The following is a 22513-nucleotide window of genomic DNA, read 5'->3' on the forward strand; positions in this document are numbered from 1 at the left end:
CTTACAGACTGCTGTTGCTAATACAAGTCCTGGACTGAAAGCCAAACGTCTCCTTCTCAGACACACAGCAAGGGGTTGCCATTTTTTATTTACTAGACTTTTTCTGTCATTGCTGACAGTTGTCCAGACGGTTGATCTCTGGGTGCTAAAAACTTTCCATTTAAGTTGATAGGAATCTCCATACATGTTGCTAGCACAGACCTGGGTGCAAACAAGCCTATTTCCCACTTTAGGTCCTGACCTGCACTTTTTTTAAGACGAAGAAAGTCACAGAGGAAGGAAGGAAGCCACGTTAGATTATCATCCCAGACATTTTCTCTTTCTGTCAGCCTCATTTTAGCTGTTGCTGTTGCATCTCTTACCAAAACGGGTCTACCTCTGCCAACTCTTGTACCTCACTATACTTTATCGACCAATCAAATCAAACTGGACCAGTCCACAGTAGACACAAGGTTCATCAGTTTTCTGTTTGCCAGGATTTGATTGGACTTTCACAGCACCAGGGTTTTTTTTTAGCATTGAAATAACAGACATGTTTTGTTGTTTTTTTAATTTCCCATGCTGATGATTTTCACCACGCCTTTATTCACATTGCTTTACAACAAGCAGATTTCCTTTCTTGAGATTGATTTTACTCTTATAGAAACAGACCTGTAAGAATTATTGTGTCTGTTGCTTTATTTGTACTTGATTGACATTTGGTTAGAGCCAAAGAGTCAAACTAGTTTCATGCAGATATCTGACACTGTCAGAGATCGTCCATACACCTCCTCCTCTCTCTAATCTGTGGCTTATTTGTTCGTCCTGCCTTCCCACCTGCTTTTATGGCTGACGAGAAAACAAGACTTTTACAGCAGAGTGACTTGTAAGCTTCTTTTAATCTCTCTCTCTCTCACACACACACACACACACACACACACGCAGTAGATCAGGATTGACCTAAGAACCTAGAAAACAGGCGTTGCTCCTCCTCCCACCTCAGCCTGGTGATGCACAGTGTTTCTTTCCTTTCCATGTGAAAGAGGAAGCCCTGCTCAGCTATCCCTCCAGTCTCTCTTTTGCTTGTTTTTTTTTTTCCTGTTTGCCAATCCATCATTTCTACCCCCAAACTACAAAATCAACTCAGTCCCCCTGAAGCAACATTTAACTCTGAATGTCAAATTGCTTGGCATAGCAGCTGCTCAACACACACACACACCACCACACACAGGAAGGGATGCCAGGTGGCAGCAGTAAGAGCGGTGGGCGGGGTCCATCCTCGTCACCTCTCCCCCATGCTGTTGTCCCGCCCAGCAGACCCCTGCGACCCTCCCGCTATGTTCCAGTGTCAGCAGCCACGTTCTTCCTAGTTGGCTCCACCACGCTCTTCTTCTGCTTCACGTAAGTGGCAACAGGGGATTGTCTCACACATACACAGGCCTGTTTAGAAGCCACGATGAAATGACTATTTTATCTCAGTAACAGGAAAATATACCAAACCAAACCAAAGTGATGACAGAGAACAGGGCCTTGTTCTTTGGATGTGTGGATGTGGATGACAGAGTTTGATTGGTTATGATTTGACACAAGCTTTGATTGTTCATTTTAAGGTTCATTTTAAGAGCTCTTTGTAGACGGCCACCTTGTTAAAGCTGTATTTGCTTTAAGGACATGGTGTGTTCTACTGTGAAGTGAAAGGTGTCATCACTCTTCTTTTTTCTGCTCTCCTTCAAGATGGGATCATTTCCTCATTCATATGGAAACTGGTCATAGAGACTGAACTTAGTTCCTTTTAGTTCCCGTTGGATTAGTTCCTTCTGCCGATGATGCTCAAACTTTGAGGTGATTTGTGTTGATGGTGTACTCATTGGGTGTACTTGATGAACAGTTGCGTTGATGACAGTGTCCTGTGAACATTAGCGTCAGGGTTGTGGGTGCAGTTTCTCGCATGCTTCAAGTTTGCAGTTGCAAGATGGCTATTTCATGATTTTGTCTTCTCCAGTGACTTTTTCAGTCTGTTGAGTGAAGATTTGGTGGATGTGCTGTTGCCAGTCTTGGAGTCCATGTTGTCTTTTTGATGGTTGCAGTGATCAATGAAGGCCTCCAAGTCCAATAAATCCTCCACTGTGAGGGTAATCTGTTCGATGTAAGCAGCAGATTAGTCCAAAAAATGGAATCTATGGTTTTTGTTTTAATCAGTGGAATTCCTCTGTGTGAAATGTCTGGGCTGGTATTGGTCCTACAGCCACAGAGACACAAAGACACCACCATGTTCAGTCTCACCATCATTGTCCATTCTCATGATTCTCACGCCTGTTCACTTTCGAAGAGCAACGGCCAATGGGGAAGCTCCAACACTTGACTGACCAATAATGGTCCAGACAAAAAGATGAGGAAAAAAACATGTAGCGTGGACTTAACTGAGGTTGTCTTCACAGGTAAACTGCATTTTCTGATTCATCCACCTCAGTGTGGTCTTAAGCCTCATGAGTGCTTCTGACAGAATGTCAGTGCTGTTAGAGACTGTCATCAGTGATCTTGCTGACACCTCACTCTGGAGTGTGTGTGTGTGTGTGTGTGTGTGTGTGTGTGTGTGTGTGTGTGTGTGTGTGTGTGTGTGTGTGTGTGTGTGTGTGTGTGTGTGTGTGTGTGTGTGTGTGTGTGTGTGTGTGTGTGTGTGTGTGTGTGTGTGTGTGTGTGTGTGTGTGTGTGTGTTTCAGAGAGTGAGTGTGATGAGGGGAAAAATTGAGTGTGAAGCAGTGTCTGCAAGAAACAATGTGTACATGGTTTAAATGTGAGGAAGAGTGACAGGGGTGTGTGTGTGCGTGCGTGTGTGTGTGTCTGCCTGTCTGTGTATGTGTGCATGAAGAAAATGTAATCCCTGTGTGTATGTGTGTGGTCAGTGTGGTGGGCAGTCAGGTCCGTGCTTCAGATTAGTGAGGAGAAAATAGGCCAACATCTGTCACCCTGACAAAAGCCCATCATCCAGTCTCTCACAGTTTCTTTCTTCCTGAGTGTGTTAGTGTTTGTGTGCCTGCAGTCACTCTCACATCCTCTCTGATTTTCTCACTGATGACGTGGAACCATCTGAAAAATGAGGGAATAATAGAGAAATAACATACCATAAGACCATAAAGCAGTGGTGTGGTTGGGATGAATTTGAATGTCTTGCCTTGATGTTTTTATTTAGAAAAATAATTAGCATGTAATTACCCCCCAAAGAAAAATAAAATCTTATTGAACCTTGTGTAGATGCATAAAAGTGAAACTAATGTTGGGGCTGTTTCATGAACGTTTCCAGCTTGACTAACTTGTTCGCCAACAAGATGCAACATGCCACCCAAATAGTTTTGTAGTTGTTGGAAGGCAGGGGTTTTTTTTTTAGAGATCACAAAATCACAGTCGCTGAAGTTTTTTGAGGTAGCAAATGGTAACAAAAAGTACTTTGTTGGTTTGTATTAATGAATTCATGCGACTTCTTCTGTGTGGGTATACAACTGTAAACTGTAAAGGAATCTCCATATCTGAGTCCATAGATGTGCGTAGAGGATCGGTCTGTTGATAGTTTGTATTTTTCTTACTCATTAAAGACCATGAAAAGAATAATCAGTTTCTCCAACTAAAAACTCAGCTATTTGTGTAGATCTGTGCCAGAGCTCCAGTGTTCAAACTATTAAAAACACACCAGTGAGCTGCACTGTTGCACCGGCCTTGGTCCTTCAGCTGGGCTCACTAGAGCCCCAAATGTGTATTAATTCACCATTAAAAATAGCCCAACAAATGCACTATTTCAACCTATTCAAGTAATGTTTGATTAAAAACTACAGTGGGAAGCTGTTCATAAATTTTATGCAACTGTGTATTTGTGAGCCACTTTCACAGATCTCCATCACTGGAGCAAAGGTATTTGGGATGAGAGCCTGGGACAGGATAGGGCAGTCAGAATAGTCACAAAGACGGACTAACACGTTGTTGGCTTTGGTCTTTTTCGTGGAATTTGTTGGCCATAAGAAAAAAGAGAAAAATACGAGCCTTGTTCTATAAAGGACTTTGACAAATGATTCACCTCACTTTGAATCATCCTACACTTCCGCAGGTTAGAGACTACGGACATGTTGTCATGGTAGCAGCTCCATAGAAATTTTAAACCAAGTCTAAATCCTGGCTCATGTGAAATCATCTACAATAATATTAGACCAAGTCCCAGTTATCCACATATGGAGAACAACGGCCTTGACCTCTCTGTTTCGGATGTAAAGCAGTCTAAAGATGATTATCACCAGTTATATCTTCATAAAGTCAGTGTGTTGTTTTATGTACACTAACAATGACAGTTGTTGTTTTCAAGGGGATCTTAATCTCACTGAAGCTGAAGCTCATAATATGACAGAATGCTGGTCTTGTTTGTCCTCTGAGTGTCATGCACTGTTGTGTCTGTGCATGTTTCAGCTGCCCGTGGCTCTCAGAGCGTTTCTCAGTCGCTGTGCCCATCTACAATGGAGTCATCTTCCTGTTTGTTTTGGCTAACTTCTGTATGGCCACATTCATGGACCCTGGCATCTTCCCAAGAGGTGAGTTTATGGATGGTTGAGTGTACTGTGTGTGTGGTGCTGCTCATGTGTCACAAAAAGGCCACTGAACACTGTCTGCAGTGTGTTTTATATCACTGTTGGTGCCAAATATCAAGCTTGCCTTTTGGCTTCGTTTCAGAGTGTGTACATTGATTATTCACACACAAAGGTGATTCCCTGTTATAGCCTCAAATGTCTTATTTCCATTTTAATAGCCTTTCCCTCTTCTGTCAAACAGGCAGATTCTTGCGGGATCAGTAAGGGAGTAAGAGCAGGAATTGAGGCAGAAGTTAAAGAGGCGTTTCAGGTTCATACTTTTCTTTCAGGTGTTTCATAGAATAGGTTTACATGCTTACAGGTTTTCTCATACTGTTCATTGCTGCAGCAGTTTTCTCTCTGTCTGAAGCACCCAGTTTTAGCTCCAGTCCTCCTTTAAGGCCCCCCTCCTGAACAGCCCAGTCTGCTCTCATTGTTCAGTTCACACAGGCCTAATCAGGCAGTGCTAACTGTGTTTCCTGTCAGGTCTGCCGGTGTTTTTAACTTCCTGCTAGACGCACTTCTACCATGCATGTCACCACAATAACTGAGCATGAGTCTGATCCATATTAGCCTCGACCTCACTGCCCAGCAGGTCATTAACACTGCAACTTTCTAAAGGTCTTTGTATGATCTGATCAAGTTAGCAGCTGGTTGCTGATTAAAGCTACACAATGTTTCCAACAGTTTGTGAACTGTCAGTTTGACAGTGTGTTTGGTGGTCAGCTCAGCTGTGGCAGTTGACCTGCGGTGAAAAAACGCTGCTACATGCCTCGCTGGACCAAGCGGACGGCTGGCACAGCCTCTGTTCAGGGTGAGGTTTAAAATGTGTGAAGAACACGTTATGTGTGGGACAGTCCAGCCTCTCTCACCTCTACATCCAGATTTTGTGCATCTTCTGTAACGACAGCAATACCATGATGGTTGTTGTTATTCTTCATGTCTCCCCAAAACAGCACATTTTAAACCTCAGCTACGCTGAGTCCAGTGTGTCATTGGAAAAGAGGACAAAACTTTTCATTTCCTATTCGCTGCTCATAACATGAGCTGTGACTGTAATCTAGCTCTGAGTAGCTTGTGAAGTTCATCCATCTGTGGTCATTGAGATGCACTCTGCTTCTTTGAGGCTGTGTCACTGAAGCTTTTGTCTCTGTACAGAGCTGCTATCATCTAAAGTGTGGCCTTGGTGGAAGTGTATAAGTTGACTCCAGTGTGTTTATTAACCCCTGAAATTCATTCTTCTCGACCACAGAAAACAGCCTCAAGTCTTTATTCACTGATGCATCTTGTTATGTGTTCAGCTCTGGACTGTTATGCAGAAGCGGGGCTCCAAATGCTTCTCTCAGGCTCCTTTGGCCTGGCTGAAGCTTTGTTGCTGTTGTGATTTGAGCTTTTCTGGGTGGCGATGTGTCTCCTGTAGTGTAGTTCAGTGGTTTTCAAAGTGGGGGCCGCCAGGGGGTGCTAGGGGGGCCTCAGAAAATTGGAGGCAAGTTAAGAAAAAAAAGCAAAACATGTTAGTTAATATTATTCTTATGCTAAACAAATGTAATAATTACTGAATAGTGAATAAAAGTAAGAAAATCACTCTAAAAGTTGATGTTTCTTTACATATTTTGTAGCATTGTCGGTGGGTTTGCAAAGGGGGTCCCCGGCCAGAAACTAATGCTGCTGGGGGGGGCCATGGCATGGAAAAGTTTGGGAAGTATCTGCTCTTGAAACGGAAAAACCGAAATGTTTCCACATATCAGCCCTGAAAGTTGATGGACTTTTAAGTGTAGTACTACAATTTATCGAGAAATGGTACAAAAGAAATGTGATTTTCATAGGTCTGCGTGTGTGCGTGCATTCCCTACCTTGTTTACACAGTCACATTGTGGGGACTCACCTTCCTCATGCGGACAAAATGCAGGTCCCTGTAATGTAAATTATTAAATTGTAGGGTGTAGACTTTGGTTACGGTTTGGGTAAGTCTCCAGCAAATGAATGTAAGTCTATGCTATGTCCCTGAGAGTGATGAAAACATGACTGTGTGTGTGTGTGTGTGTGTGTGTGTGTGTGTGTGTGTGTGTGTGTGTGTGTGTGTGTGTGTGTGTGTGTGTGTGTGTGTGTGTGTGTGTGTGTGTGTGTGTGTGTGTGTGTGTGTGTGTGTGTGTGTGTGTGTGTGTGTGTGTGTGTGTGTGTGTGTGACCTCAAATGTTCATTATGGTTTTCAGGTTGTATGTCGGTGTGTGATCATATGTGTGTCTTCTGTTCCCATCTCTGCAGCCGAGGAGGATGAGGACAAGGAGGATGATTTCCGTGCTCCCCTCTACAAGACCGTAGAGATCAGAGGGATCCAGGTCAGGATGAAGTGGTGTTCAACCTGCCGCTTCTACCGGCCACCACGGTGCTCCCACTGCTCCGTCTGTGACAACTGTGTCGAGGTGTGCGCACACTCACCCATTCGTCATTTACATGAGATAAATTAGGACATATTCATGTTCACAGGCTCTGAATAAGTTACCTTTCAAAGTAGCTAATACACCTGCACTATGCACACTTAGCCTTAAGTAGGTATACATAAACATCTTTAAAGCCAATCCGTTTGAGATATGTTTGACTAAACTGCATCAATTTGGACAGAAGTTAGAAAGCATTTCTTCATACTTTCAATCAAGATCAGAATCAGATGAGTGACATATATACTGTTTCCTCCCAGCTCACCTGAAGGCATGTGGCAGCTGACATACTCAAAGTGTTTTGGGGTAATGATGATTAATGATCGAAATGGATCATTACACATTATCCCCATATCTGGAGATCATGTCCAAAAAATTTTTTTGGGTCGCACAACGGAACTCCCGTGGTCCATGACTGCCGCTCACTGCTAAAACAGACATCACGGGCAAATGATCATATCAACTTTTGCTAATTCACGTTAGTTCCGTGAGTAACTTGATAGCAAGGGAAAAGTGGCCTCCCATCCCTTGATAGTAGAAGACAAAGGTATGATCATGTTATGCCATTAAAGGTGTGACGGGTTCTGTTCTCATGTCATTTATTCCCCAATATCTTTTAAGAAAACGGAAAACACCTGCAGCATTTTGCTAACTTTCACAGATGCTGGTTCAGTTACAGTTACAGTTACAACTTGAAGTCGTGCCCATAATTCACGCAAGGTATAGATGAGCTAAGAAGAAGCCAGCTAGAATATTGTAAAACGCAAGTCATGCATCAGAACAAATTCCTTGTCAGTCGTCCTTGGTATCATGCCACTTCACATGATGTTTAATTTAAATGGAAGTTGCAGCTGTTCAACCACAAACTAAGAAAGGATACAACTCTTTCTGCTAGCTGTATTCATGTTGCACGGTGCAGATGAAGGCCATCCACTGTGCTGTTCTCTTACCACAGTGTCTTTTAACCCTCATAATGTAGGACTTTGACCACCACTGTCCATGGGTGAACAACTGCATTGGTAGGAGGAACTACCGCTACTTCTTCCTCTTCCTCCTGTCTCTGACCGCTCACATCATGGCCGTGTTTGGCTTCGGCCTGCTCTTTATCCTGTACCATCGCCAGAACATTGACCGCCTGCACGCCATCGTCACGTATCCTTCCTTGTCCTAAGCATTTTAGATTACTGATACAGTTCTTCTGCAGCGTTGTCCATCTGGGCAATGACTGTAGTTTGCTCCTTGGTTTCAACAAGTTGTTATGGTTTTGTCAGATGATCAGAGGATTCATTTCAGTGTAGTGTCTACCCATCAAAATAGACATCAAAGAATTTGAATTATTGGAAAAGATTACAGAGATGTTTGGCCCCTATGATTGATTGGACCAGAGGAACAGATTTCCATGATGAATTCTAATTATTACACGTTTACATGTTTACATCATGAAATCTATTAAAGTATTCTTTACCGTGCCTTCATCTGTCTGTTTAATACGATCTTTCTGCTCCTTTAAGATGTTCCTTGACCCCCTGTGCTCTCAGGCTGGCTGTAATGTGTGTTGCAGGCCTGTTCTTCATCCCTGTTGCTGGCCTCACTGGTTTCCACATAGTGCTTGTGGCCAGAGGCAGGACTACCAATGAACAGGTAGGAAACTTGGTGTTTCCGTGTGTGTGTGCATACCTGGTAAAATAATTGTTGAGTCGCAGAAATCCTGTAGTGGATGTTTGGAAAGGTACAGTAGAACATCTGGTTTTTCTGTGTAACTCTGTGTCTCTCTGTCGCCGTATCTTTCTCCAGGTAACAGGGAAGTTCAGAGGAGGTGTTAACCCATTCACCAACGGCTGCTTGAAGAACGTCTCTCATGTCCTCTGCAGCTCACAGGCACCCAGGTGCGCTTTATAAGTTTTTCTTTGTAATTTAAGTACTTCTCTCTTGGGTGGGCACTTCATAAGCATTACATGACCTTACAGAGGCCTGTAAAGTGGAGTCAGCTTTATTTATATAGCACCTCCTAATAAAAGAATTTATCTACTGTTCATACAGATCAGGTCTAGACTGTACTCTTTATAATGTTACCATGGTGGTGGTGGTGGTGGTGTCTCCACCTGTAATCCATCAACATTCCTCTAAGACACAGCATTTCACATCTGATTTCTCAGGATACAGTGAACAACAAAATACACAGACCTAAAGCATCCAAAGACCATCATTTTGAGAGTGTTTCAGTGTTCACTGCATCATTGCATTCAAAACAAAGCTTGTATTTGCGCAGCGGTTGGTCTTTACAATGGAGACGCTCACTGTCTCTGTTCTCTGTGCAGATATCTGGGCAGAAAGAAGTGTGTGCAGAGTGTGTGTGTGCAGCCTCCTTTTCTGCGGCCCCAGCTGACAGAGGCCCAGCTGGCTGCAAAGATCCTGGACAACGGCATACAGGGAGACCTGCACCGGGTAAGAACACCAGGATGGGTGCACACTCTTTACTCAAGTGCCATAGATACCATGTGCTGTCATTATTATGTTTGATTTAGACATGAGCTGCAAAAAAACAACAATTGCCATAGCCTGTTGGTAAACACATGTTGTGTAAGGGTTGCTGTGCTGCTCATTCAAATCTGTCACCTGGAAAGTTGCATATAAGCAGGTCCAGATGGCAGCAAGAGGTTTAAAAGCTGTTTGAAATTCAAAAACCAGAAATCCTGTAAGGTCACATCAGTAACCACAACACAACCACTCCATCAGCACAGACAGTCTGTGACGCTTCGTAACAAAGGATCCAAAAAACACACGGCAGAGTTCAGAGGATTTGTTCATTCATTGTGCCCTGATGTCAGGAGTCAACATTATATACATTAACAAGTGCCAACAAGGTCATCACCAGGCTCAAAAATGAAGGAATTTGCTGAAACTTTGTGTTAGTTTTTGAGAAACTGCTGTAAAGCTCACAAAACTGTGGAAAACTCGTGCTCGGTGGACGTTGTTGTGGGCTGCTCACAGTGTGGCAGCAAGCTCCATCTGCAGGCACCAGTGTGTCTTCGAGGAAATTGGATTGTGGAGTTTGATGATTGATTTGGTTTGGCCTGGGCTCATAACTTTGAATTCAAAATTGACTGTTTCTAGTGTTGAGTAAACATTTATTGATTTATTTTCTTATTTGCAGAAATATTGCAGTGGCTACAGGAAGTTCTTAGTAATACTGCAACATTTGGATTGAATTTGTATTAGTGGCTTGACTCCAGAATGCATACGGCTGCAGGGATTGATCTGTATAGTTTGATAAAGACTTGTATGTCTTTGCCACCAAAACTGTTGCAAAATTGTAAATGAATCACTGGCTTTGAATAACAGTGTCTGGTGCACCTTACAAAGAGGGTCCATTTAACGCTCATTTCTTATCTTTGTTCTTTTTTCTGCTGTTTTACAAGAGCACAGAAGGGAATGACAGCCATTGATTCAGTCAGGCTGGTTTTCATTGTGACATTTGGTGTTTTGATCCTGGTGGAGAAGACTGGCGCTCTAAAGTCTGATAGATGTTCAGTGGGCTTGAGATCTGATGACCGTGAAGGTCATAACATATGAATCACATGAGTCAGTAATGAAGTCTGTCTTCATGATGCTTCTCCACTCACTTGTTCTGGGTTTTTTTTTTTTATATGTTGAATATAAAGTGATCACAAGACCAGTTAGACAATGTGGCTACAGTTCAGTCAACTGAATGTCATTTTTTTTGGGACCCTCTGTCACTGATTCTTACTTGTCTGACCTCTGTCTTCTTTCCAGTCGAAGTCCAGTCTGGAGATGATGGAGAGCCAGTCATGTGATGCTGAGCCTCCTCCTCCTCCTAAACCTGAGCTGCGCTACCCTGGAATCACCAGAGGAAACACGGAGGGTAAAGCTGTCTGACAGCTCCGATTGTCACCGGCCATCTGCACATGAACTTTGTCTCAACTTCTTGTTGTAAAACCTAAACATGGATCTGATTCTGTGTTGATTTCACAGCAATGTTTTCCTCTCTTTTCCCACCCAGAGTGCAGTCTACTGAACAAAGCCCCTCCCACCCCCACCATGTACAAATACAGGCCCACCTACAGCCCTGGCAAGAACCACACAGCACTCACACACGCTTATGCCAACCAGGTAATGCACGCAGACACACACAAGATGCAGCTAGGTGAAATACAAGGAAAATAATACAAGGCAAAAAAAGTTGGACACTCATATTTTTGTTTTTGTTCTTCCTTTTGATTTCCTGTGGGCCATCTTGGTTTGGTTTCTCAGTGGCTTTCTGTTGATCAGTATCAGTAAGTGATTGTTCTGAAAGCATTTTTCCCCTCTTTACTTCGAACTTTGTTTCCTGCCCCTTTCTGTTTGCTCTGGACGTGGGTGAAATACTGTTTGGATACATTTGAAGCAGTTAGAATGAGTAAAACTGAAGTATCAGGCTGATAAAGAGAATGTTGTTTGTTTTCTTTAAATCAAGTTACTGTGCCTGACTGTATCTGGACTGGGACAGATAAGCCGCTTCAGTATTTGTACCCATGTCTGGTCCATATCCTCCCACCTGTCAATCCAGCACTCTGTATTACTGTTGTTTTGATTCTCCTTCATTTCTCTTTAGTTTGTAGTTCCAACTTCTCATTAGTTTCCTTTTTATTTTGCCTACATGTACACTGTGATCTCTAATTTAATCATGCTCTTGTCACCTGAGCTGGTCTCACGTGGAAAAAGAGGGCAGCTACTGAACTGTCAGGATACAGATGAATCAAATCGGAATATCAACTTGTTTCCCTCTTTTCCTGAGTTGTGGACTTTTTGAGATATAGGGAGGAAGTGTCAAATATCAAGTTTTAATTCCAGTAACACATCTGTTTGGTCATCACTGCCTACAAAAGTACTGAAATGGGTTCTGATTCTTGAGTGGCCTTGGCTGTCCTGTACAGCTACCTGTGAGGGAGAGAAAAACCTCTCTATCTTATGTATTTGCTGAGCACTTGGTTAGCACTAATGTGATTTGCAATGCACACATACAGTTGTTATTCATACGTTAGTGCGTTTTGTGTTCTGTTGATGTTTTAGTGTCTTTTAAACCCTCACAGCTCCACTGTACTAAACAATGTTGGCATGGGAGTTTGAACACATTGAATATCTAATGGAGAAAGGAAGACTCGGCACCTTTACCTATTTGAATGTGAAGATGAGTTTTAAGTCACTGGCCCTTCATCAGTACAGATGTTTGACAAGGGACTTTGGTTTAGTTTATAATGACATCCAACAAAGAACCCCTGTGTTTCTTCATGTAAGTACACTGAGGAAATGCTCTTCACAGCAGCTGTGCTCTTAAGTTGGCGAGCCCAAGCTGGCCTGAAAAGTATGCAGAGGTGTCAATAAATATTCTAAATTTGAATTGAAACAAAATCCTTACATTCAATCGGAAACATGAATCATTTGTGGGGGAAAAAAAACAAAAGGTCCACCGGTGCAGCAGCTGCACTGCGTGACTGCATCCCAGCAGTTGTTCACAGTCAGTGTACGTCCACCAGAGGTTTGTTTTTGCCACTGACGGGTGCAGATTGTTTGAAGTGTCTGACAACAGCGTGGAAAGGATCCCTATAGAGACTGACCACATCTGTTTCGGTTAACCAGAAACAGCTTATTAATGTTAGATTCATTAGTAATGTGTTGCTCACTATGTAGAAGACGTTTAAGCTAATATTAGATAGATAATATTCGTGTAGTGATGTCTCTCGTTGTATTGGTTTTCCCTCTTATGGACATAATGCACAAAAACAGATGCTCAGTTTGAATCTATGTGGTTCTGTTAGAAGGAATATTCAAACATCATTTCTGACAGAACTAAAGGTGGCAGGTCTGATGTTAGAGGCAGTAGTCAACTTCAGTCTTTTCCAAGCAATACAAAACATCTTCTTTTTGGTAAACACATGATTCTCTTGACATGTCTTGGCTGAGTTCAGTCTGTTTTGCGTACAGTGCTGTTGGTTCTCACTGGTGCCGGTCAGGTTTCAGAGCTCACTCACCAGAGGAAGCTCCAAAACCTGACCTGATGAAGGTTCAGTGACAGACAGCTTGGCCTTATGAAATACTTGGATTGGACACAAGTGTGCAGAGTCTTCATTTCTCCATGTCTAAGTTTTCCAGTCCTCCTTCATGTTAGTATTGTGTGGTGATATTCTCAAAGTGAACATATTGGATATCGAAAAAACAAAATAAGCTATATGAATCTTATGACCAACAATATCAGTTCTGACCTACACGGAAACTACTCCTGCTTAGAAATGTGGCCAACAGCATCAGCTGAGGTGTCGTGTCAGGATGTGAAAGCTAGAAGGAGTCAGTGTCATGGTTAAACTCCCACAGAGCTCTCTACTCTTATTTGCTCAGCTTCTTGTTTCTTTTCCCCTCCTTCTGCCTCCTCTCTCCTTCACCTTCCCTCCTCTTTCTCCTCCTCCTCCTCCTGCCTCCTCCAGTTAAGTCGAGGGGAAAGTGTTGGCAGTGCCAGGGACTCCTCCTCCTCCACCTCCTCTCTCCTCCAGGCCAGCCAGCAGCCTGGTTTCCGCTCGCAGCCCAGCCTGGACCGGAGGGACACTTCATCAGACAGAGTGGGAGGGGGAGGAGGTGGAGGTGGGGAGAGGAGGGAGGGAGGAAGAGAGGTGGGAGGAGGGGGCATCCCTGGCTACTCTCTCGGCGGACGCTCATATCCCTCCTTCTCTGACCCCACCGTCCTATCAGGAGTGCCGTCGCGATCTTCCAGCTCTACGCACACCTCAGCAGGTGCTGCCCACGTCTCCGAGGCAACCACCACCTCAGCCAGCTTCAAAAGCTTAGCCAATCAGACACCCCCGCCTCACCACCCATCCCGCAATGGGAGCCTGTCATATGACAGCTTACTGGCAGGTGGTGACGATTTCGACAAAGGCGTGTCGCCGGGTTCAGCAGCCCCTGAGGTTTCCTCTGGCAGACCCTGTACACCGGCAGCAGGCGGCTACAGTTCCCCGTTCCTTTCGTCACAGCAAAGAATTTCTGAGATGCACTCTCAGTCCTCGCCCCATCACCACCACCGCTCCTCCCACCACCAACACCCCTCCTTCCTCCATCGCTCCTCCTCTTCTACGTCCTCCTCCCCACCGCCTCCTCCAGAGAGGGAGTGTCTGCTGGGCGAGCCCCACCCTGGCGCTCCCCACCCACCTGCTAATCAGGCCTCGGTTCCTCCGTCTTCTTCTGCCCCGCATCCCCCACACCACCACCATCACCACCACCACCACTCCCATCATCACCACTCCCATCACCACCACCACTCTTCCTCCTCTTCCTCTGCCTCCCGCCCTCCCCGCTTTGCTGTCCCTCATGCACCGCCCCACCACGCTTATCCCTACCGCACCCGCTCAACGGACACCCCTCTTGGATCCTCCACCACCTCCACAACCCACCCTCCCCGCTCCCCACACCCCCCACCTCTGGGCAAGTCGCTCTCTTACTCGAGTGCTGCTGCTGCTGAAATGCAGTACCGACTGGTCCGAAAGGCCTCCGCGTCAGCCGGAGCGAATGCAGCGGGGGTAGGAGGAGGAGGTGGAGGGATGGGAGGAGGAGGAATACAAGCGCCGAAGTGAGTATGAGTTTCGCCTTTTGTCAGGACAATTGGTTTGCTGCTAACTATGAAAAAACGCCTGAAACGCCGCCTGAAAACCTGACTACCTGATTGACTGCTCCTCCTGCTCCTCCTCCTCTTCCCCTCTCTCCTCCTCCTCCTCCTGCCAGATTTCCTGTGAGTTCCTCCTTCTCTTCCCTTTGCTAGTGTTTCATTTGTCTGTGAGGTCTCTCACTGTTATCTGTGTGGTGTTGTTGTGGTCTGCCTGTTCGTTCTTGTCCTCTGCATCACTTCCACCTCTGTGTTCAGTACATTCATATGTTCCAGCCTTCTACAGACACACCTGTATCCCTGTACGTACATGAAATGAGTGCGCATATAAAAGGCACAAAAATAATGTTAGATGGAACCAAAGTGGTTCTGTAACCATTCAGCATGATCCATCAGTGTAACAGAAACAAGAATAGAGACTTACTTTTGAATATAAGGAACAATTTATGAATTAAGATAGACAGTAACTTCAACAAATTCAGGGTGTGTAAAAGTAACAGTAGCAGCAGAAGAACTGATAGTAAAGTGACTGCAAACATTCAAGATGGGAAATGACATCCACAGTGTCACCAGCGTCTGTATATCGTATATAAAGAGACAGGTACAACCCGAGTCCAAAAATGTTGGGATGCTGTGTAAAACATGATAAAACAAGATGTGATCATTTTCTAATTTTTTTGGACTCATAATCAATAGGAAACAGTGCAGAGACAAATCTGTGCTCATTCTGAAGGTTCCACAGGTAAACAGCTTGATTGGTAACAGGTGATAGGGTCTGTCAATTTTCAATTTCAATTTCAATTTTATTTGTATAGCGCCAAATCACAACAGAAGTTGTCTCAGGACACTTTCCATATAGAGCTGGTACAGACCAAGCTCTTTTATCTACAAAGAAACCAACAATTCATGATTGGGTATGAAAGGGGCATCCTGGGAAGGCTCATTCGTTCACAAGCGAGGATGGAGAGAGGTTCACCACTTTGTGAACACATGACTGTAGAAAGGATTTTACTTGGTGGGCTCAGTAACACTTTGTAAACAGTTTGTTTGCGAATGATTTCGTCCTGTTTTTATTCAGTTTTCACACAGCGTGCCAGCTGCTTTGGAATCGGGTTGTGTATCTGACTATTAACACATCTGAGATGATGATATTAGAGAAAGATTTCCATTGTTGGTTGCTGTTTGAGTACAAATACATGGAATGCTGAATGTTTCCTCCCAGGAATGACCAACAGTAACAGATTCAGCATTTTTTCACTGTGGTCTTGTCAGATCAGCTCTTACACAGAGGCACAATCAAACTTTTGCATGACAACAAACAGACTGTTTCACCTTCTGACGTGTTGATGTGTCTCTGTTGCTTCTCCATCCTACTCACTCTTATTTGAAGTTGTTCCACATTTGCATGGATTTAGTTTTACTGCTGTGCTTCTCTGACCACACAACTGTCTGTCTGGACTGGACTGTTTGCTGTGTGATTGCTGCTTGTGTCGGAGTTCACAGCTTAAGAAATGATTAAAGGAGAATCTGTTTCTGATATTTCTGCAGCATAGTGAACATTTCTAATCTACCATTAGTCAGTATGAATGTGTCACCATCCATACTGAGATAAAAGCCTCTTCACCAACAAGCTTCAGCGTTACATGACAACTACTGCAATAACGAGAAACTCAGCCCCATTTGAGACTGCAAGTCACTGTCTCACACACACACACACATATATACACAGTGATATGCAAAGGTTTGGGTACACTTGGTCAAAATGTGAATAGTTGAATGAGTAAACAGGATTTTTTTGTTTATTTCTGTCTTTTTTATTTTCACAATAAAAAAGGAAAAGGGCCAGAAGCTGCAGTCTGGGCACCCTGCGTGGTCACACTTAGCATAACATACCCTGTATCAAGTTCCATTGGAAAAGCTTTTTGTAACCAGCTAAGAGTCTCTTCTTGAGTTCTTGTTTGGGGGATTTTCACCTTCTTCCTGCAGAAGGCTTCCAGGTCTGTGAGACTCTTGGTGCTCTTTTGAGGTGTAGCCATAGATCTTCAGTGGTGTTTAGGCCAGGGGACTGTGAGGGCCATGGCAAAACTTTCAGCGTGCAGCTTTAGGCAGTCCATTGTGGATTTTGAGGTGTGTTTAGGATCATCATCCTCTTTTCGTCTTCAGCTTTTACAGACCGTTTGGTCTTTGCTCCCAGAATTTGATGGTATTTCATTGAATCTACTCTTGCTTCTACCAGTGAAATATTCCTTGTGCCAGTGGCTGTAACACAAGCCCAAAGCATGATGGATCCACCCCATGCTTGACAGTTAGACAGATGTTCTTTTCATGAAATTCTGCTCCCTGTTTTCCCCAAACCTACCTTTGCTCATTGTTGTCCAAAAGTTGTATTTTGACTTCATCAGTTTAGTTCTTTTGCAAACCTTTAAAGCAAAATTTAGTGGTGAGGACACAACAGGTGTGGTGAGGTGCCCAGACCTTTCCATGCCTGTGTGTGTGCGTGTGCGTGTGTGTGTGTGCATGACAAAAAAAATAAACAGTGCCTCGCTTTTTTGGTTCAGTTAAACTGAACTGTGTCGTGTTTGCCCTTGCAGTTTGCTTTGCTTAGGCTCATTTAGCTGTCAGTCGAGGTCAGGTCTGGATCAGACGACTCCTGGTTTGTTTGTAAAAAGTATGTGTGAAAATGAACCGGGCCTGAACTGAAAGCCAATGACGGACATGTTTTTAAGTCCAGATCGAATGACCTGAACCACAGGCTCACTGTAATCTACCTTAGATGTAGTTTGTGTCTCGTGTATTGCAGCAGTGAGTCAGCTGTTGGAAATGAAGAGCTAAAATACTCACAGTGACGCTGAGTTCTCCGTCTCTGCCTCAGGTGAACTGTGGACTTCCTGTCCTGAGCTGTCACACTGATTGATTCTTTTCTGTCTTTGTCTTTTACTAAAATCAGGGATGAACTGATCCAGATGAAGCCTCTGAGTCGGACCACCATGGACCAGCACTTTTCCTCCACCCCGTCCTGCTCCGCCCCTTCCTCTCCCTCTCACCCAGTCAGCGTGTCTGCCCGGCCCGGAGTGGCCTATCCCAGCTCGGCATTGATGCAGAGCCCCGCCCATAAGCACCAGGGCGGTGGAGTGAAGAAGGTGACGGGCGTCGGGGGCACCACCTATGAGATTTCTGTCTGAGTGGCAGCCAGAGGACAAATGAGGAGATACAGCTGTCTGTCTGCCACTGAGGGAGTGAGATGGGTTTTTCATAGCATAAAAATCCAGTGGACCTACAGTGGACATCTGTGGACATCTGAGGATGAGGTGAAATATTTGGTCCTGATCTCACTCGTCATTTGCTGATTGACGGCGGAGCTAAACTGCACTGGACTGTGCCGCCTCCAGACATCCACCTAAGTGACTGTGCTGTTAAATAACAGGGCCTGGACTGATGGACGCCAGGACTATAAAAGACTTTTTTTTTTTTGATCTCACAGGACCAAACAGGAACCTTGATGTGGCTCATTTTTGTGGGTTTTAGCCTCACGATAGCTCAGTGGGTAGCATGAAGCTCTAGCATGGTCGGGTCTGGGTGTTACAATATGAGTATAACAGCGCAAGGCATTACCACTGCCAGGGCGAGGAGTTCGGCCCCAGCTGGAGCCGCCAGTGTGCTCTGGATGAGGGTTTGACCACTGCGGCTTTATGAAGGGTCATATCAGTGACTTTGGACTGAAGCTGCATTTAGGCAAAAAATTGGTGCAGATGTTTAATATTTTATCATTTCACCATTTTCACGCTCACATTTAGAACATAACTGAACACCATGATGATGATAGTAACTGAATGCACTCATGCACACTGTGCAACCCGATCAAAATCTGAGTAGAAGCCATTGAAAGATGAGGGCTTCACAGAGACGACCAGTTTAGAGGAAACTAAATGTGTGACACAAGTCATATCACATTAAGTCACAGCAAGTTCTTAATGCAAGTTATGGCCCCAGGTGTCAGTTAAACCCTACTTTTTATAAAAGCAACCACCAGGTGAAGGGTGGTGTGATCGCATTGGACCAAGAATATACGTAAATGTGTGTGTGATGCATGGAGTCAGTAATGCAGCCCAGGCAGGATGCCTGTCGCCTGTCACTGTCGTCTCAGTCGCAGCCTTCCAGTCGATCATGGAAATGCACAACACGACCTGAGAGGAGGTCAGTAATCAAGCTGTTAGCAGGATGCATTATGGACTTGTGGCAGTCTACCAGTGGCTGGAGGGAAAGTCACCCATGAACATTTTGAACCATGTTGCTTCGTGAATTGACTTGCCTTTTGACGAAGGGATGAAAAACGTGACATTGAAAAAAACAAAAAACAACGCTGATTCCCTGTTTCTTTGATTCATTTGTTGATTTCTTCCTAGATGTGAATATGATTCCATGTTTGTACAGGATGATGTGATTTTAAATGTGGATTTCTTTTTTCAAGAAGTGGCATTCATAGCGGACTGCAGCATGCACTACTATTACTACTCGCCACTATAGGCCGCCGTGTCTGGCTGTAGACCATGTCGTCTGTTTGAACAAACAGCAAGTGAGGAAACTAAAGTGAACAAGGAAATAATGTTTTGGCCTTCTGGTGTTAATGGGGTCCTTAAGACGAGGCAGATTTTTCTAGAAAATGAATTCCTCAAGCAATTGCCTTGAAAATTCAAGTGTTTTTTTAATGTCACCTATTTAATTTGAAATTGTTTTATATGAATTTCTATGGAAATATAGCTATTGATAAATGAAGAGTTTTTAATATTGACTCAAAGGAGGGGGTGTGTTGTCAGCTTCAGAGTCACGATGAGAAGAGCCCTTCTGATTGGTTTTGGCTGAAGCTCCACAGTTGCACAGATCTGCTGTTTCCTCTGAAAGAATATGAGTTGTAATGTCCTAAATGTTGTATTTTCAAAGATCACATCTGAAGAAGCAGGACTGGAATGTGTCCAACCGGATCCCTTATTTAGAAGATGGTCTTACAGTCAGATCACATCTGCAGTAAAGGACTTCAGGTAGCCATTAGCCAGAAAACTTGAGTAAAATAAACTAGATCATTAGGGCTACTCTTAAAAAAAAAAAAGAAGAAGAAGAATAAGAGATTTCATAATATATAGGAAAAAAATGTAACATGAGAATAAAGTCAAAATTTCTGAGAATAAGTCATATTAAAAACATAAAGTCACAAAGAAGTCTTGAGAATAAAGTGATTATTAATTTTTTGAGCAGTTGCCTTTCAAGAAAAAGGTTCAGTCTGGACCACATGTACGTTATGATCAGACTCCGCTCACTTTCTCGGCTGTTTATACTGTACAGTTATTTTTCATTATAGAATATTTTGACTTTATTCTGAAACTGTATTTTTTTCCTCCACAGTGGCCCTACTTCACTTTGTTACTCTACTGTAGACTGGACGGGTGAAGTTCCCTCTGGTCTCCAAATTAATGTAAATGTAACTTCATTCATGAATGAAGGTGCTCCAGATGCAATTAAAGAAGCTTACACAAACTTCCTTTTTTTTGGATTTTTCAGTCAAACACGTGTGCCATGGGACAAAACCATGAGTTAAGCCAGGTGAAAGGAAACATGTCTGTGTTGCTGAGGTTGGGACGATGTTGTGGACACGTTGCACTGACTCCTCCTTTAACTAGCATTGACTGTGTTTACATGCACACGCACAGTCCACTGTTACTCCCAATATGACAGTTTTGTGGATTTGATACGGATCATGTGAACAGTTTATTGGCCATTAGACCTTAATGTAGCATCTTCTGTCAAGTAGGATATGTTGATATCGTTCAGGTTTTAGGAGCATTCTTTGAACATGTATACAGCACATTCAGAATATGCGTCTCAGTTTAGGTTTTACTACAGTTTGCAACACACGGCCTCCTGCCTGTTTACAGCAGGTCAGCTCTGTGCATTGAACACAAAGCAAGCAGCCAACAGTTTGCAAAGCTGGGCTAGAGATGTATGCTGAAAAGAAAAGCCCATTTTCTTTTTGGGAGAAACAGTGACTTTTTAACATTATGAAAGACTTAAATATCAATAAGTTTTTGGATATGTGCAAATATCATAACACCAACCTTTTCAAGAGGGAATGAAAGAGGGGGCTGAGGTGTGTGCACAGCTGCACGGAAACTGGAGTATTCATTCTCAGTAGACATGAACAGCTTAGTAGGAATAAGGGCAAAAAATATTTTGGGGGAATTTCACAAATCGTTGTGCCGATTGAACTTGGCTTCAGCTGTACAGCATGTGAACAGTGTGCACTAAATCTAACCTGAAAACCGATCACTCCAGCCATCTTGTTTCATTGCCTTTACGTTTGGTTTTTCTCTGTGAACCAGTGCAAGAAAACCAAACTGAAATAAAAACTGACCCAGAAGCAGCTAAGTGGTGCAACAGATTGCAGGACGTGCAGCTTGTTAGTGAAATGCTGCTTTGTAACGGCAGACATAAGGCACATATATTCAGTCTGAGTGTCACCTTTAGGTTTTCTTTCTGTGACCAAGCGGTCTTCACTGGAAAACACAGGACCACATTACATACTGGAACCAATAAAACACACTCTGCTAGAATCACTGAAGCACACATGACGTTCCCTCAGAGAAGTGAACTCTGATCAATGACGTCACGTCACATTCCAGCTGTTTTTTTATGTTGCTTTATTTTAAGCCCTCTTCTTTGTCTGACAGGACTGATGGCACATGAGGACAGTGGGCTGTTGGTGTGTTTGAGTAGGACGGGGCTGGGAAACCGAAATCAAAGAAATGACAAATATGTGGACTGTACAGCTTTGTGCGTGGATGGAGAATGTTGTGCTGGGCTGGAGGATTGATAATAAACTTAAATAAGTGGAATGTAGCCGCTCTTTTCTCTTCAAATGGATCTCAGACCATCAGGAAGTCTGACCTCTACATCATCAGTTCACTGTCAGATTGAAGTTATCTGGCTCCTTTTTCAGTGTTTTTCTGTCATGTTGAGCACTTCGTTAAGATACGATAAAGCTTTATTGATCCCAGTGAATGGCCTAATCAGACTGTAAATTCAGCCCTCGTAAGCAGCAGTGTAGCTTGTTCTGGTGTAATGTGTGGCAGCTCAACACAGTGGAGGTGAACGGACTTCTAACTGTCCTGCTGAAGCCACTGAAAACTTCCAAACTGGCTCACAGTCCAATGTGTGATGATAGCGTCCTGTTTAGTTGAAGCAACCCCAGAGGAAATGGGTACAGGTGGTGTTGTTTTCAGTGCCTCCACCTTACTGTCCTGGGGTCAGATTCATGCACTGCTGTCTCCCACGATGCACTTTTTGATATGACCACTAAAGGGCACCAAAGTAAAGGAAATTTACTTTAAGTCAACATGCGAGGGCTCTGAAGCTGCACTGAATGTGAAGGCTGGATCAAATGTGTGATACAGGCGATCCATCCACAGAAAGCACCACCTGACTGTAGTTCACCTCCGCTCTACAAACCATGTTAGAGTCCTTTAAAGTTAACACACCATTGTATGCAGCAATCTACCTGCAAAGACAGCAAAGAGGAAGACTGCTCGAACGTTAACGTGGTTGTAAACGATGCAAATTTTCAAATGCTGAAGAAGTTTCTCTGGAGTGTGATGTTGAAGGAACTCTGACAGGTGGAGAAACAGAAATAAAGCATCTGCTGGTGGAGTTTTCTAATATTGAAATTAGCAGATATCTTGAGTTTGACTGACATAACTGTACACACACACCTTCTGCCAGTACAGTATATTATATTAATAGGGTACGTATATACAGTGTACTGTGCAGCCACATCAAAGCCCATCTGTCTGAGT

At 43.7% G+C, this 22513-nt stretch overlaps 1 protein-coding gene across 2 annotated transcripts; it reads left to right on the forward strand.

Annotated features, from left to right (window-relative positions):
- The first annotated feature begins 714 nt into the window (after positions 1-714).
- Positions 715-21548, forward strand: zdhhc5a (zinc finger DHHC-type palmitoyltransferase 5a). 2 transcript variants are annotated; one of them, XR_011602939.1, is made up of 11 exons: positions 715-1380; positions 4429-4550; positions 6852-7009; positions 8004-8176; positions 8563-8665; positions 8819-8910; positions 9343-9469; positions 10799-10907; positions 11046-11155; positions 13504-14798; positions 17620-21548. XR_011602939.1 is itself a non-coding variant. In XM_070975771.1 (11 exons), exons 1-11 carry the CDS (start codon positions 1217-1219, stop codon positions 17852-17854), a joined length of 2529 nt encoding a protein of 842 aa, XP_070831872.1. In that variant the 5' UTR covers positions 715-1216; the 3' UTR covers positions 17855-21548. The 2 variants fall into 2 exon arrangements, 1 of the variants encoding a protein (XP_070831872.1); XM_070975771.1 differs by having other exon boundaries at positions 13504-14639.
- Positions 21549-22513: the final 965 nt, after the last annotated feature.

This window comes from Chaetodon trifascialis, chromosome 2 (genome assembly GCF_039877785.1).
Source record: "Chaetodon trifascialis isolate fChaTrf1 chromosome 2, fChaTrf1.hap1, whole genome shotgun sequence".
NCBI lineage: Eukaryota > Metazoa > Chordata > Actinopteri > Chaetodontiformes > Chaetodontidae > Chaetodon > Chaetodon trifascialis.